This window comes from Phacochoerus africanus, chromosome 8 (assembly GCF_016906955.1).
Source record: "Phacochoerus africanus isolate WHEZ1 chromosome 8, ROS_Pafr_v1, whole genome shotgun sequence".
In the NCBI taxonomy this organism is placed as follows: Eukaryota; Metazoa; Chordata; class Mammalia; order Artiodactyla; family Suidae; genus Phacochoerus; species Phacochoerus africanus.
The window spans coordinates 93574183-93588808 of record NC_062551.1 but is presented as its reverse complement, the minus strand read 5'-3'; the positions used below and the strand labels follow the sequence as shown (position 1 = coordinate 93588808).

At 55.8% G+C, this 14626-nt stretch overlaps 1 protein-coding gene across 2 annotated transcripts; it reads left to right on the top strand.

Annotated features, from left to right (window-relative positions):
• Positions 1-4995: 4995 nt before the first annotated feature.
• FHL3 (four and a half LIM domains 3) lies at positions 4996-12256 on the top strand. Of its 2 annotated transcripts, none has more exons than XM_047793416.1 (6): positions 4996-5181; positions 9768-9941; positions 10030-10204; positions 11019-11188; positions 11317-11503; positions 11629-12256. In XM_047793416.1, exons 2-6 carry the CDS (start codon positions 9786-9788, stop codon positions 11781-11783), a joined length of 843 nt encoding a protein of 280 aa, XP_047649372.1. In that variant the 5' UTR covers positions 4996-5181; positions 9768-9785; the 3' UTR covers positions 11784-12256. The 2 variants fall into 2 exon arrangements, with proteins under 2 accessions (XP_047649372.1, XP_047649371.1); XM_047793415.1 differs by lacking the exon at positions 4996-5181 and adding an exon at positions 7348-7466.
• Positions 12257-14626: the final 2370 nt, after the last annotated feature.

The window sequence follows — 14626 nt, the reverse complement described above, 5'->3', positions numbered from 1 at the left end:
TTATCTCCCATCTGTAAAATGGAGGTAATAATACTATACTACAGGATTGTTGTGAGAATAAAATGTTTAAATCTTTAAAGTCCTTAATACTGTGTTCGCCCATTAGGAAGTTCACAATTTATTGGACCTATTATTGTTATTATTGTTATAATACTAAACATACTTGTAAGGATAGATAGAGAGTTGGGCACAGCGGAGCATTCCAGGGGCATTTGGCTTCTTTTCCACCATGTGAAGTCAACCTTTAGCAAGTTCTGTAATTGCATCTGTGTCTTTTTTATTTTATTTATTTATTTATTTATTTATTTATTTTTGCTTTTTAGGGCTGCATCCATGGCATATGGAATTTCTCAGGCTAGAGGTCCAATCCAAGCTACAGCTGCCAGCCTACACCACAGCCACAGCAATGCTGTAGGATCCAAGCAGCATCTGTGACCTACACCACAGCTCAGAGCAACACCGGATACTTAACCCACTGAGCAAGGTCAGGGATTGAACATGTGTCCTCATGGATACTAGTCCAGTTCGTTACCGCTAAGCTACAACGGGAACTCTGCACCTGTGTCTCTTGACAGGGCTCAACCCTGCAGCTGAAGAACTCTGGGGAAATCCTTTTCTCAGTCCCCAGAGGTGCAAATCCAGTAAACCAGTGGGCATGTAAAAGCTGAAAGTAGTTGAGATCTGCTGTGGAAGAAGTTTTTCCTGCTTCTCAATCTGAGCTTTGCCCAACTAGGACCAAACACAGTAACAAAATTGCATCTCATTTGTTACTTAACCATTAAAAGACAAGAACCTTCATGATCTGGCCCACGCCCACCTTTCCAGCCTCATCTCTTTTAAGAAGCCCAGGAGTTCTCCTATGCTGCAGCAGGTTAAGGATCCGGCATTCTCATTGCAGCAGCTCGGGTTGCTACGGTGGTGTGGGTTCAGTCCTGGCCTGGGAACTTCCATATGTCACAGGTGTGGCCCCCAAAAATAAATTAATTAATAAGAAGCCCAGCCATCAGACAGAGTGCCCAGATGGCAGCCCCAGTAGCTCCTGCCAGTTCCCCTGATGAAGGCATGCAGTGGTGGGCACACCCAGGAGAAGGCAGCTGTGCCCTGGAAGGGAAAGGAGGGGGTCCTCCAGTCAGCCACAGATTTGAATTGCACATCCACCGCCTATCAGCTTGTGATTTAGGGCCACACTGTCAAACCTTCTGAGTCCCATGTCCTACTCTGTAAAATAGCAATAATATAATAAGCATTTCTTACAGCTTTTGTGAGAACTGAGGGAAGGAATGACTGTTACTTAGCATTGTGCCATGCATGTAGCTGGCATTTAACCATAGGTGGAGTTCCTGTCGTGGCGCAGTGGTTAACGAATCCGACTAGGAACCATGAGGTTGCGGGTTCGGTCCCTGGGCTTGCTCAGTGGGTTGAGGATCCGGCATTGCCGTGAGCTGTAGTGTAGGTTGCAGACGCGGCTCGGATCCCACGTTGCTGTGGCTCTGGCGTAGGCCGGTGGGTACAGCTCCCATTGGACCTCTCGCCTGGGAACCTCGATATGCCACGGGAATGGCCCAAGAACATGGCAAAAAGACGAAAAAAACCCAAAACCATAGGTTATTTTCCCTCTACCATTCCTCCCCACACTCTGTAGAAGTCACTCACTTAACATCTGCACCCACAGACCCATTGCCAGGCTTGGGGTCACAAGGAAAGTGCTTCTGTGCAATCTGAAAGAGGGTGTCTGCTTAGCCAGGAGGACTGCAGGGGCTGTATTCAGCCCAGTGGATAAGAGTGAGCAATACACCCAGAGAAAGAAGGAAGTTTTCTCACTGGGGGGAGGGGGAGGGCTTGTGGTTACAAGCATCGGGAGTGATTCAGCACCCAGAGGAAACCACGAGAGGCCTGCCAGCCTTCAGCCACCCAGGGCCTCCTTTTGAAAACACTGCCAAAGTGAAAGAAGAGCTGGGAGACCCCAAGCAAGCCCCCTTCCACCACAAGATAAGGAACAGGAATGGTAGATAGAGACCTCCAGGGTGGGTGAAGGGACAACCAGATCCTACTCATCCAAAGCCAGTTGGCCAGCACTCAGGCTCTGCTTCCAGCCCCAGCTCAGACACACCTGTTCCCTGGAGCAGGGAGGAGGACTGATGGGGAACAGGAACAGGGAGTCCATGAGGCTGATCCCTAGATGTCCCTGGGGCACGTCCACCTGGGCCAACGGAAATAGAGCAAGCAGGGAAATGTGAGCCCATTAGGGAGCTGGAAATGGGGAGGGGAAAGGATCCAGCCCCTGCCATACGCCAGTCTCTCTCTCAGTCTGGGCCGACTCAGAAATCTCCTAACTTTCCCGGGCCCCCAGACTCCAAGTCCAAGAAGCGAAACCTCAACACTTGACCAGGAAAGAGAGTATTTAGTGGTGGTGATGGAGGGCATCCTACATACAGAATAGCCTCTCTGTGCTTTCATCTGATCCTCATAAAAATGCTGTGAGTCAGGGAGTCCACCCCCTTTTTTCACTTTTTCTTTTTTTTGCTTTTTTGCTTTTTAGGGCCGCACACGAGGCATATGGAGGTTCCCAGGCTAGGGGGAGCTGCAGCTGCTGGCCTATGCCACAGCCACAGCAACGCAGGATCCGAGCCCTGTCTGCAACGTACACCACAGCTCACGGCAATGCCGGATCCTTAACCTACTGAGCAAGGCCAGGCATTGAACCCGCATTCTAATGGATCCTAGTAGGGTTCCTTAACCACTGAGCCACGAAGGGAACTCCCGGGAGTCCACCACTCTTAACAGATGAGAGACTGAGGCTTTAAGAGGTTAACTGACTACAGAGGCTCTAGAGCCTAAAGATGAAGCACTTTTTTTAGCATAAGGAGCCTTGACATTTGATTGTCTGGATTTGAATCCAGGCTTTGCTATTATTAGCTGTATCACCCTTGGCAGCTACTTACTTTCTCTGTGTCTCCATGTTCTCATCCTCAAAATAAGGATAAAAATACATATTTCACAAAGTTGTTGGATAATCAAGTGCATTAATATGTGCAAAGTACTTAGGGTCTGGTGCAAAGTAAAAACTCAGGGAATATTGGCTCTTAGTCTGTGAGTAAAACCAGAGACCACCCCCTCCAACTCTGCCTTTGGTCCAGCACCTTCCTTATTCAGTCATAACCCCTTCCTTTCTGAAGGCTGTTGACCTTTGCCCTCCCCTCAGCCCAGAGCAAACCCCTTCTTTTTTATTTTTTTGCTTTTTAAGGCCGCATTCACAGCATATGGAAGTTCCCGGGCTAGGAGTCAAATCAAAGCTACAGCTGCCAGCCTACACAGCCACCACAGCCACTGCAACGAGGGATCCCCGACTCACTGAGGGAGGGCAGGAATCAAACCCACATCCTCATGGATACTAGTTGGATTTGTTTCCACTGTGCCACAACTGGGAACTCCCAGTAAACCCTTTCTTGCCCTCATCCAACCAGGCAGTCTTCCCTGCACTCCCCAGGGCTGGGAGTCTCCTACACCTGCAAGATAAATTCTAGAGCAAGGGTCAACACAGGCACTGGCTGCTTCCTCCCCGGACTCCAGAAGCATATGCCTGCAGTCCAATCCGGGCACCTGAGGGTCCAATGACATGGAAGCAGTGTTGGTCATTCATTCATTCATCAGATATTTATTACGTTGCAGAATCAGAAGGACCTCATCCCTGCCCTCATGGCCCTTAGAGTTTAGGCATGAGGAACAATGATAATTAACAAGCAGTTAGTTAATTTTGAAAGGAAACCTGGCCTCCAGGGTGTCTTGGGGCCCTCAGGCAGGCATGGCATTCAGAGGTTGGAGAGGAGGGTACTCAGGAGCCCCAGCCTGGGAAGGAATGAGTCTGTCCAGAGAGCTTGTCTGGACCCAGCCTGGGGGATGGGAGAGCCTCTCGGGGCACCTGAGCCTCTACTCTAGACCCTGAGGTTATTTCCAGAGTTGGTTTGTTGTCTCTTGTTTTGCAAACAGCCCAGCAGAGCCTCCTCCTCCCTCCCCAACCCTTCCAGACCATGGCTATTTATTCCTAGTGACAAGCCTGAGGATCCCAGGGGGGTTGGCCTCAAGGACCTGGAGGGGCCTTGTGTCCCTGGCAGGCGCCAGTCCTCCCTCCCTGCAGCGCAGGGCCCAGGGAGGAAGCCAGAAGGTTAGAAACTGCAGAGGTCGGGGAGAAGAACTTCTCTCCACCACCCCTGCAGCGCCATGTCCATGCACACTCCTCACACTCCTTCCTGAGAAGCTCAAAAACCACGGGGGCGGGGGGAGGGCAAGGATTAGGGTATCCCCTGGGCCTCAAAGGTCAAAACTATTCCTGGACACAGTGAAAACCAAGGGAGGATTTCTCTGTTCCACCATGCAGCAGGAGGTGAGGAGGTGGTTACCTCGTTTTCATGCTCAGGGTGGGAGAATAAAGCCCTATGAAGGTCAAGGCCCTCTGGAGGGGGTCCTTGCTTCACTCCTGGTTTCCACGGAACACCTAGGTTCCCACTTACAGAGCTGTGACAGCAGGGCCAAGCCCCCAGCCCCACCCCCAGGCTAGAATGAGTCCTTTAGTACACCTTCGGGCAGTGTGATCCCTGGGGGTAAACTGGGAGGGAGCGAGGACACGAAGAGGGCATGAGGTCCCCAAATGGACCTTGGTCGGCTGCCTCCTGTATCCTTTGCCAGAGATTGAACACAGCTAACCGCTGGGGGGTGGGGGGGGTGGGGGGGGCGAGCAAGGAGGGAGGACAGCAAAAGCTTCAGGGAGGGGACAGGGGCGGGGTCCTGGCCGCCCGGGAAGGTTGCGAGAGCCAGGTTAGGCCTGGAAGGCCGAGGGGGCTGGGGCTGGCTCCGATCTAAAAGGGAGGTGGGGGCGGGGTCTGCCCCCCCCCCAGCCCCTAGCCTCGGGGACCTGGGGCCGGGGGCGGGGTCCGCACCCCGCGGGCAGGGGCGGCCGGGGGCGGGGTCCGGGCGGGGCGGGCCCCAGCGCTCACTTCCTCAGGGAGGGGTTGGGGCCGCGCTCCCACTCGCCCACACAGTCCGTGTGCAGCCGGCAGCCTAGCCGGTAGCTCGCTCGGCCCCGCTCGGCCTGGCCCGCAGGTAGGAGCCGCCGAGGGACGCGGCCCCGGCTGCCCGGCCCTCCCTGCTCGAGCGCCGCGCCTCGCTCCCGCCGCCCGCTTCGAGGTGAGCTCCGCGCCGAGCCCCGCTCCCCATCCCGGCTCCCGGCCCCCGCCCTCGGGCGGGAAGGTAGAGGCGACCCACCGGGGGTTCAGAGCAGCCACGGCCCCCGCCCCTTGCCCTTTGCCTCCGCCGGGGTCCGGCCGCGGGCGCCAGGGACGCTCTGGGAGCCGGTGGCGCGGGGGCGCCGAGCCCTGAGGGGCGCCACGGGGACCGCACCGCCCCGGGCCTCCTGGCGGGGCGGGCGCTGCTACGCGAGTTGGGCGGGGGAAGGGGGCCAAGTTTGAAATGGAAAAGCCAGCGTCGAGAGCTACCGGGAGGGTTCGAGAAACCATCTTCCAAAAAGCCTGGTGGAGCCAGAAACCGAGACAGCATAAGGAGTGACAAGCTTGGAGAGGAGGCTGCAGAGATTCCCGAAACAGGGACAGAGACTTGGGCGTAGAGTCACCGGGAGGCAGACCCGAGGCGTAAGGACCCCTCCGAGGTTTTGTGGAGCGGAGCATTTTAAGGAAAAGCATGTAATGACCCCAGAGGTGTTGTCGGCCTTTCCCAGAGCCTTGGAAGGTTCTGGGCAAGTGAGGGGCTCCAAAGCTTAAGCTTCATTAGCCTCGTGGTAAAGCAGCCTTGGAGAGGCCTAGAAAGATCCAGAGTCTAGAGTCGGAGACACTCAGGCATAGAGATGCTAAGAGATAGAGAAGGACGGTGGGGGAGGACCAAGACATTCCACCTTTTAGAGACACTGAGATGCCAAGGCTTGGGTGGACGGAGGGAGAAATCCACCGAGGCTGTCGTTGGGAGATGGCCAGTAGAGATACAGAGACATGGAAACATAAAGACAGCTGCCAAAGTGTGCAGACACAGACGTGCTGAGTGGAGCAGAGCTAGACATCAAGAGACAGATGTCATGGAGGCACAGTGACAGCTTCCAAGACAGACCCGAGGGACTCAGGCCCAAAAGACTGGGAAGTGAGGATGTGGGGAGACAGAAACTCTAGACCAGTCAATCCCCCATGAGGATCTGAGACAGTAAGACACAGCAAGAAGGAGCCCCATGCAGTCCCCCAATCAACTCCAACTTATTTTTAAACTCAAATCTTGGGCGCACTGCTTCAGTCCAGGGGGACCCGGGGTGAATGAACTGTTCCTTTCTGTCCCCAGAGCAGCTGCTGGATCCTGCTTCCCACCCCGCCTTCCCCCAAACCGCTCTGACTCCCAGCCCTCATGGGGGGAGGGGAGAGAGCCCGGAGAGTTTGGGGTTGATGCCTAGTTGGGGGGGGAGGGAAGAGTTTGGTTTCTCCCCTCAAGTCTCTTGTGAGCTCCTGTAAGCTGGGGGAGGGTCTGTGCCAATTCTGAGTCACAGCTGTGGGACCTGGCCAGGGTCCTCCTAGACATTGTGGGGGGGGAGGGCAAAGGGGGTTGAGCGGTTGGCATGGGTACTTGGAAAGGCTTCTGGGTGTCTTCCAGTCACAGGGCTGGCAACTGGGGAGAAGAGCCAGGCTTCTGTCCCAGTGATATCACCTAGCATCTTCTGTCCCCCTGCTCTTAAATGCTGACCACCCCCTCAGCCACTGCAACATTTCTAGGGAAAGAGAAATGGACTTCAGGCTGAGAGGCAGGGGACCTAGGCTCTCTGATACCAGAGTGACTTTGGGCATGTCTCTGCCCTGTCCCTGGCCGCCGTGCTCAGCTGTAAAACGGGGATAATGTCCTATCCCGCCTGCCTTTTGGGAGATCTGATTGGTGGTGGGTGGGCAGCATTGCATTTTGTGAGAAGCCAAACAGCACACTAGTGTCTACTCTTCTGCACCTGTGTTGGAGATTTCAGAGTTACACTCACTGGTGTCAAACCTGCCCCCACGGTCTTAGTGAGCACCACGGCCTGGGTCTCTTTAACGGGGAACTAAGGCTTTCCCTCTTTGTTCTCTCCCTGAGCCCACCACTGAGAATGTCAAGGTCAAGTCCCAGGCTAGCCCCCTAACCCAGGCCTGGCTGAGAAGCTGTGGTCTGACCCCAGTACGAGGAAGGGGCTAATAATCAAAACACCAAGACGACTCAGTAGCTACCAGGAGCTTTCCAAGTATCATCACATTTAACCCTGACAGCAACACTAGGAGGTGGGAAGTGGTATTAGATGGGAAAACGGGCTCAGGGAGCTTAAGTGACTTGCTCAAGATCACCCAGCTTTCTGTTTCACAGTTCAAGCTTCTCCATGCCAACCACAGCCATTTATCCAGCCGTTCTGAGGTGCAGGAGGTTCATGGGGAGGTGTCAGATGTATGTGTTTGGGCCAGGTATGGGGATGTGTGTGTTGGGGGGGGGGGAGGTGGGCAGCACCTGAGAGCCATCTGGTAGACCGAACAGTCTTCCCACACCCCCCTACCAGCCAAGAAGGAATACAAGACTTTGGAACCCTAGCCCTGCCAGGAAAGGGGGGTGGGGGGAGGGGCAGAGACAGGTGGGCCTTGCTACTGCCCTTCACTCTGTCCTCACCAGAGCCCAGCTGGACGGACTAGGGGAGGAGGGATTCTGGGAAATAAACAGAAGCCACGCCCACACCCTGTTTGGGGGGCCCCTGACTCAGAATGGTGACTGCCTCCCAGGGGGCGGACCTAGGGCTAGCCTCGGCCTGGGAAGGTGACAGGGCTGCTGGGGACCAAGCCAGGAAGGAAGGAAAGGCCTGGGCACTCCCAGACATGGCCACACACTCCACCTGTATGGCCCCCTGCTGCCCAGTGGCTGACAGCCCAGGCCACCCTCAGATGTTGAGCCAGAGGAAACCCCAGCCTGAACTGCTGGAACCAACTGAGGAGGCGTACCCTCTACTCTACAGCTGGCCCCCAGCCTGCTCTGAAGACCCCAGTTCCTGGCAGCCTCATGCCCTGGCCTGGGGTATGAACTGAGTGTCATGGAAGAAGGGCAGCTGTGAGCTCACGACCCATACCTTCCGAAGAGCGAGGCCCTGCAGGCTCGGGGTGTCTGCTGGCGCCTGGAGTCTGAACTCCAAGCCAGAGCGATGCTTGTTGGCTAGAATTTTCTGCTGGGGATGGCTGAGAAAAGGAGGGCTTTTCCTTCAACCTGAGCCAGGCCAGGCTCTAGGGAGTGCCAGTTACTGGGGTCTAATCCGGGGAAGTGAGTTGGTGGGTTCCTTTGTACAGGCTGGGTTCATCACCCCGGGCTTGGGCTCATCGGCAGCTGTGAGAACATCCCCCCCGCTTTGGTCCTGGTGGTTCCTTTCCACACACCCCGGGATCCTAGACCTCAGAGAATGGCTTTCACATTGGAGGGGGTGGGGGTGGGGAGTTCGGAATGGAGGGCTAGGAACTGGGGCAGCAGAAGGGACTGGGAACCCCACTTCCCTAACCCTCTGTACTCCCCAAGCTCCTGCGGCAGAGGCAGCTGTGCGGATGACCTCATCCCACAAACATGCTTTGTTCCTGAGAAAATGGAAAGTGTCTGAGGTTTGGTGGGGGGCTGGGTGTCTGCAGCAACAGCTCTCAGGGCCCCCCTTGCCTGACTCCCTACCTCTGAGGGGGCCCGATTGAAGAGATGTCTTCAGTGGCTCCCACTCTCTCATGCTTTACTCCCCCAGCTGCAAACTCTTAGCGAAGCTGGGGAGAAGCTGTCTCTCCCAGAGGCAGGGGGAGGGAAATAATGACCCAGGGGATGGAAAGATTCTGGGGCTTTGCCAGTTGCTGCCAGGAGTGGCGCCCGGGCAGAAGATGGCAGGAGGCACACCGCATAATCTCCAGTTCCCCTCTCCCTCCCCGAGCATCTCATTTCCCTTTTTTCTTCCCTGTTGCTGGCAAAACCTGACATCTGGCCATCTGTGTTGCCACAGCTGCTGCAGATGTTGCAGGCCAAGGCTGCCCAGGCTGGTGTGATCAGAGACCCAGCAGGAGTTGGAGGGGGGTGAGGGCAGAGGGTCCAGCTGGGGAAGCTTGGCTGTGTCCAGCTTGCAGGATTTCCTTCCTGCATTACCTTGGCCGAGCCTCTGAAGCCCTTGTTGCTGGCTTCTCCTGGGAGGGGAGGCCCAATGCGACTTCTCCCATCAGCCTCCTCCACCTCCACCATTCATTGGCCCAGCATCCTTCTTACATTCCACTGTTTCCTGGATCAGGAGGCGGGTGCAAACAGCCCATTCTCATCCCTAAGCTCCGCACTGCAGAGCTCTGGGTATAACCCTAGAGTTCCCTCCTGGGAGTCAGGAGAGCGTGACCCATTGCTGTTCATATGGGATAGGGTGGGGTGGCTCCCTGCCCCCTACTCTTGCCCTCCTTGGGGACAGTAGGCACAGTGGAAGCTAAACTCAGACTGAATACAGGGACAGGAAATGAGTCACTGACCCAGGAAAAGCCCCCTCCCCCCAGATCTGCCAGGGCCCAGATAAGAAAAGAACTTCTGCTTCCTGATTTTTTTCCTGACCCCCTCTCACCCCTAATGCTAAATACAGAAATAAACTTGCAGGACCCCAGAACACCCATTACCCATCGCCACCTTCATTTCCTATGCCTCGTCTCTTGCTCCTTTTTTAATGCAATGGGCTTTGCCCCAGCCCCTCTGGGTGACTCGGTCCCACTTTGTGTCCCTCCTAGGGCTCCATCACAGCCACCATGAGTGAGACCTTTGACTGTGCAAAATGCAGCGAGTCCCTGTACGGGCGCAAATACATTCAGACGGACAACGGCCCCTACTGTGTGCCCTGCTACGACAACACCTTCGCCAACACGTGCGCTGAGTGCCAGCAGCTTATCGGGCATGACTCGAGGGTAAGGACTGGACCACGCAGGGCAGGGAGCAGGTGGAGGTGGGCCGGAGGGGACAAAGGTGCCAGTCTCCGTGCCGGGCTCCCCACAGGAGCTGTTTTACGAGGATCGCCACTTCCACGAGGGCTGTTTCCGCTGCTGCCGCTGCCAGCGCTCCCTCGCCGACGAGCCCTTCACCTGCCAGGATAGCGAGCTGCTCTGTAACGACTGCTACTGCAGCGCCTTCTCTTCTCAGTGCTCCGCCTGCGGAGAGACCGTCATGCCTGGTACATTCCCGGGGGCTCGTGGTGCATGGGACTGGCGGGCCCGTCCGATACATACTTGGAGGCTTGGTAAAGCCCTTCACATGCAGCACGTTACTGAAAATCTATTGTGTCCATAGGCTCTCGGGAGCTTGGCACTCACAGGAACTGACACGCTTGACACACATCCGGGGTCTTAGCATGTATGAAGACTTGCATGTTGGCACATGTAGGAGCTTCGAGTTTGCTGAGACTGTCTTACTTGGTGCCTTGGAGCTTGGCATGGGCAAAGACAGATAGATACAGAGACAGATAGATACAGGGCTTACTGTGTTTGGCCACCCACATGGCCAATAGAATATGAGGATTTAGAACGCATGGAGATTGGCATGATTCGAATATGCAGAGGCTTATTACCTACAGAATCTATCATGTCCAGGCCTTTAGAACTTTGTGTGGGCAGAGTCTTGCTTGCCTGGTATTCGGTGTCTTTGTGTGTGTGCTCACACCATCAGGTCTGGTGTGTAAGGCTTTAACATAAACTGAGTCATCGCACCTGAGACCTGGAGGCCTGGCGTGTGCTGAGATCATCATATCTGGTACATTTGGGGACTTCACATATGCCAAACCCTCAGGCCCCCTAGTTTGTGGGGGCCTAGCATGTGCAGTGTTGGAACCAGGTTACCAAGTGCGGTACAGGTAGTGGGGATCCTGCCGCAAATGCATGGACACCACCCTTTAGGCTGTGGGAGTGGCAGGGACTCTCCTTGGGGGGAGCAGAGGGTGGCACTCAGGAGCTTAGGACACAGCCTCTGAGTGGAACCCCTGTTCCCCACAGGGTCCCGGAAGCTGGAGTACGGAGGCCAGACGTGGCATGAGCACTGCTTCCTGTGCAGCGGCTGTGAGCAGCCGCTGGGCTCCTGTTCCTTTGTGCCCGACAAGGGTGCTCACTACTGCGTGCCCTGCTATGAAAACAAGTTCGCGCCTCGCTGCGCCCGCTGCAGCAAGGTGGGGGCTGGGCCAGTGGGGCGGGGGCGCTGATCTCCACTGCACTCAGGGGTGGGGGTGATCAAGGCTCTGTTGTCCTGGCGTGGGAATTCCCCACCCCCTCTGCTGACGGATGCTGCCCCCCACAGACGCTGACACAGGGTGGTGTGACGTACCGTGACCAACCCTGGCATCGAGAATGCCTGGTCTGCACAGGGTGCCAGACGCCCCTGGCAGGGCAGCAGTTCACCTCCCGGGACGATGATCCTTATTGTGTGGCCTGTTTTGGAGAACTCTTTGCACCCAAGTGCAGCAGCTGCAAGCGCCCCATCACAGGTGGGACAGAGGGTCAGAGAATGGAGGGGGTGGTGGGAGGCTAGGGAATAGGACCTGGTATTGGGTGAGGCCAAGGGACAGACCCACCCTCCAGATTGCAGAACTAAACTCCAGCCTCCCTCCAGGACTCGGCGGAGGCAAGTATGTGTCCTTTGAAGACCGCCACTGGCACCACAGCTGCTTCTCCTGTGCCCGCTGCTCCACCTCCCTGGTGGGTCAAGGCTTCGTGCCGGACGGAGACCAAGTGCTGTGCCAGGGTTGCAGCCAGGCAGGGCCCTGAGCCAGGGCTCCTGGGCCCAGGCCCTCCCATACCAGGGCTCCAGGACTAAGGCTCCTCTTCCAGACCACCTCTGGGTCCTAGCCCCGCCCCAACTGGGGTTCCCCTTAGGCTCCAGGATTCAGCCTCCCCACTCCAACATCCCCAATCTGGTACTCCAGGCTTAATGGAGCCTCCATCATTCAAATCCCCCCCAAACCAGGATCCCAGAACTCAGTCTATATGGGTGACTGAAAAGTCCTCAGAAGTGGACCCTCCCCACCCTCATCCCACCTCTCTCCCTAGGGATGGGGCTTTCTGGGCAACAGATGAGAGGTTCAGTGCTTGGGGGGGGGATCCTAGGGTACAGTTTTGCCCAGCCCGTGTTGTCGAGTGTTTTCTCATTTCAGTTCAGCTCTGTTTTGCCCAGAGATGGGCAGAGGGGTGGGATTGGCTCACCCCACCATTCAGATTCTGCAATAAAGCAGTACGAAGAAGCCAAGGCCTCTGTGTGTTTGTCTGGGGGTGGAGGGACTAGAAAGGTTTCTTTGCACAGCAGGGACTCCGAGGCCCTTCCAGACCTCGGTTCAGGGCACGGGCGCGGCGCGGGGGCGGAGCGGGGCGGGGGGGAGCTGCCAGGCGGGGTGGGAAGTCTCTCCCAAGAAAGGGGATCCCGGCTGCCTTGCCGCTCCTGTCCCTCTCAGACTTAGCCTGCTTCCCTCCTGCTGGTAAAGGGCTTTTTCCTCCGGGTGGGGACGGGAGGGGCTTAGGGGAGGTTCCTGACGGGAGCAGGAGGGAGGCGGGGGGCGTCGGGTTCCCCGTATAGTACTAATCGCCCCCTCCCTTAACAGCCTTTCTCAAATCCCGCAGAACACCCGGCGCGTATCCCCAGTCTGGGTACAGACCCAAAACCCCCTTCCCCCTCTTCCCAAGGATTAGCGGAGGCGGCCCGGGATCCGCTTGCGGCCGCACGTTTTTTGCCAAAAAAGGCAAGGATGCAGCTGCACGCGCCGCGGGAACATCTGGATCCGATTCCCGGCATGAATGGGTCATGGCCCCGCCCCCCCGTGATTCAAGGGCGGGGGCGGGAAGGAGCGAGGGGGGTTGTCCCCCAAAATGGGGAGATGGGGCGGAGCACTGCTCCCCTCACCCGGCGTCTAACACCCCTGCCCCAGCGCTTCGGCGGCCTGCGGTCTGTGCTCCGCGGTCCAGACTGTCGGAGCCCGACTCGTGCGCATTGGCGGCGGGCGCGGGCTGAGGCGCTCACGTCCCGCCCGCAGCCTCCCGGGTGGGGGCCCCCAGCGCCGGGCGGGCGGACCCTCGGCGCCCTGTGGGGGAGGGGCCCTCCTGTCCGACAGGACCGCGTGATTATATGTATCTCAAATGAAATCCTCCCAGAAATCCTACGCGGCGGGCGTTTTTCCATTTCACAGAGGAGTCTCCAGTTGTCAGTTCCCCAGTCACCTAGGTAGATCCGGGATTCTAATCCTTTCCACACTTCCTCCGGGCCCAGTTCGAATCCTAAACTTTCCGAAGCCGTGGTTGATGGACATTTTCAACAAGCCTTTACAAATGCCCGCCATGTCTGCTTATAATTAATAATCACACGTTGATATATTGGTCTCTTTCTTCCATCTGCCTCTAGGAGGACTGGGTTCACGCCTGCCTTGGTCACCTCTCTCACCTCTCTTCTCTCAGCGCCCAGCACTCACTACATGCTCAGTAAATACTTGCTGAGGAAGTGTAGTCCAAGCATAGAAAACAGCTAGTGCAAAGCCCTGGCGCCGTGAAAAACCATACGGTGTCCGTTGGGGAAGCGGCAAGTAATTTCATTTGGAGGAAGTGCCAAGAGACTAAAATGGCAGGCAGAGGCCAGGTCAAGAAAAGCCAGACGCCAAGTTAAACAGAACTCACCCTGCGGGTAAAGCAGCCAGTGGAAATGTTTAAGCAGGGCGGTGAGATGATCACTCCGCTGCAGGGTGCAGCGTGAATAATTGATTGGAGTGATAAGATAATCAGGCTGCTTAGGAGGCCAGTGCAGCGGTCCAGGTTACCGAGGCAGGTGGCAGCAGGAGTGGAAAAGACAGGACTTGGTGACTTATTTGAAGGAATGGGGAAGGAGAAGATTTTAGTGGAAGGAAGGCATCAGGTAAATGGTGTTGCTTAGGTGGTCCACCCACCTAAGAGAAAAGAGATGCACAGGTACAATGTGATAATGATTTCAAGATAAACATTTTTCAGATTTAACATCTCAGAAACCCAGACACAGCATATAATCAACCGTGTGACATGGTTTAATTAACAATTTTTTTCTTTCTTAGTGGAATGTCAAATAATGGTGGGGTTAACATTCGACAGCATTTCATGTTGGAGGAAATACGGTAGATCCCAAGCTTTATCCCCACTCCCCCACTCCACCTCTTCCTTTCCCAGAAAGATACGCACACACTCTTTGCAATCCAGAACAGGAATTTTTGGGGTCCCCCTCCTTTTTGAGGGCCGCTGTATAATGGAGGTTCCCAGGCTAGGAGTGGAATCGGAGCTGTAGCTGCACCGCAGCCATAGTCACGCTGGATCTGAACAACACGAGAGAGGCCAGGGATTGAACCTGGGTCCTCACAGATACTAGTTTGTTGGCTAACCATTGAGCCAGGAGGGGAACTCCCCTCAAGGGAAATTTTTTTACCTTCTTCCTAGGAAAAGATTCCTAGGTTTTTCCAGGAAAACGAAAGCTCTAGAGAGTAGTTGTGCCCGGGGCGGGGGCGCCTGTCTCTAAGGTTGAGGTCTTGCTTAAATTTCAGACATCATATAATCCTCTCAAGACCCCATGAGCAGGCAGGACAAAAGTCATTATCTTTATGTTGTTT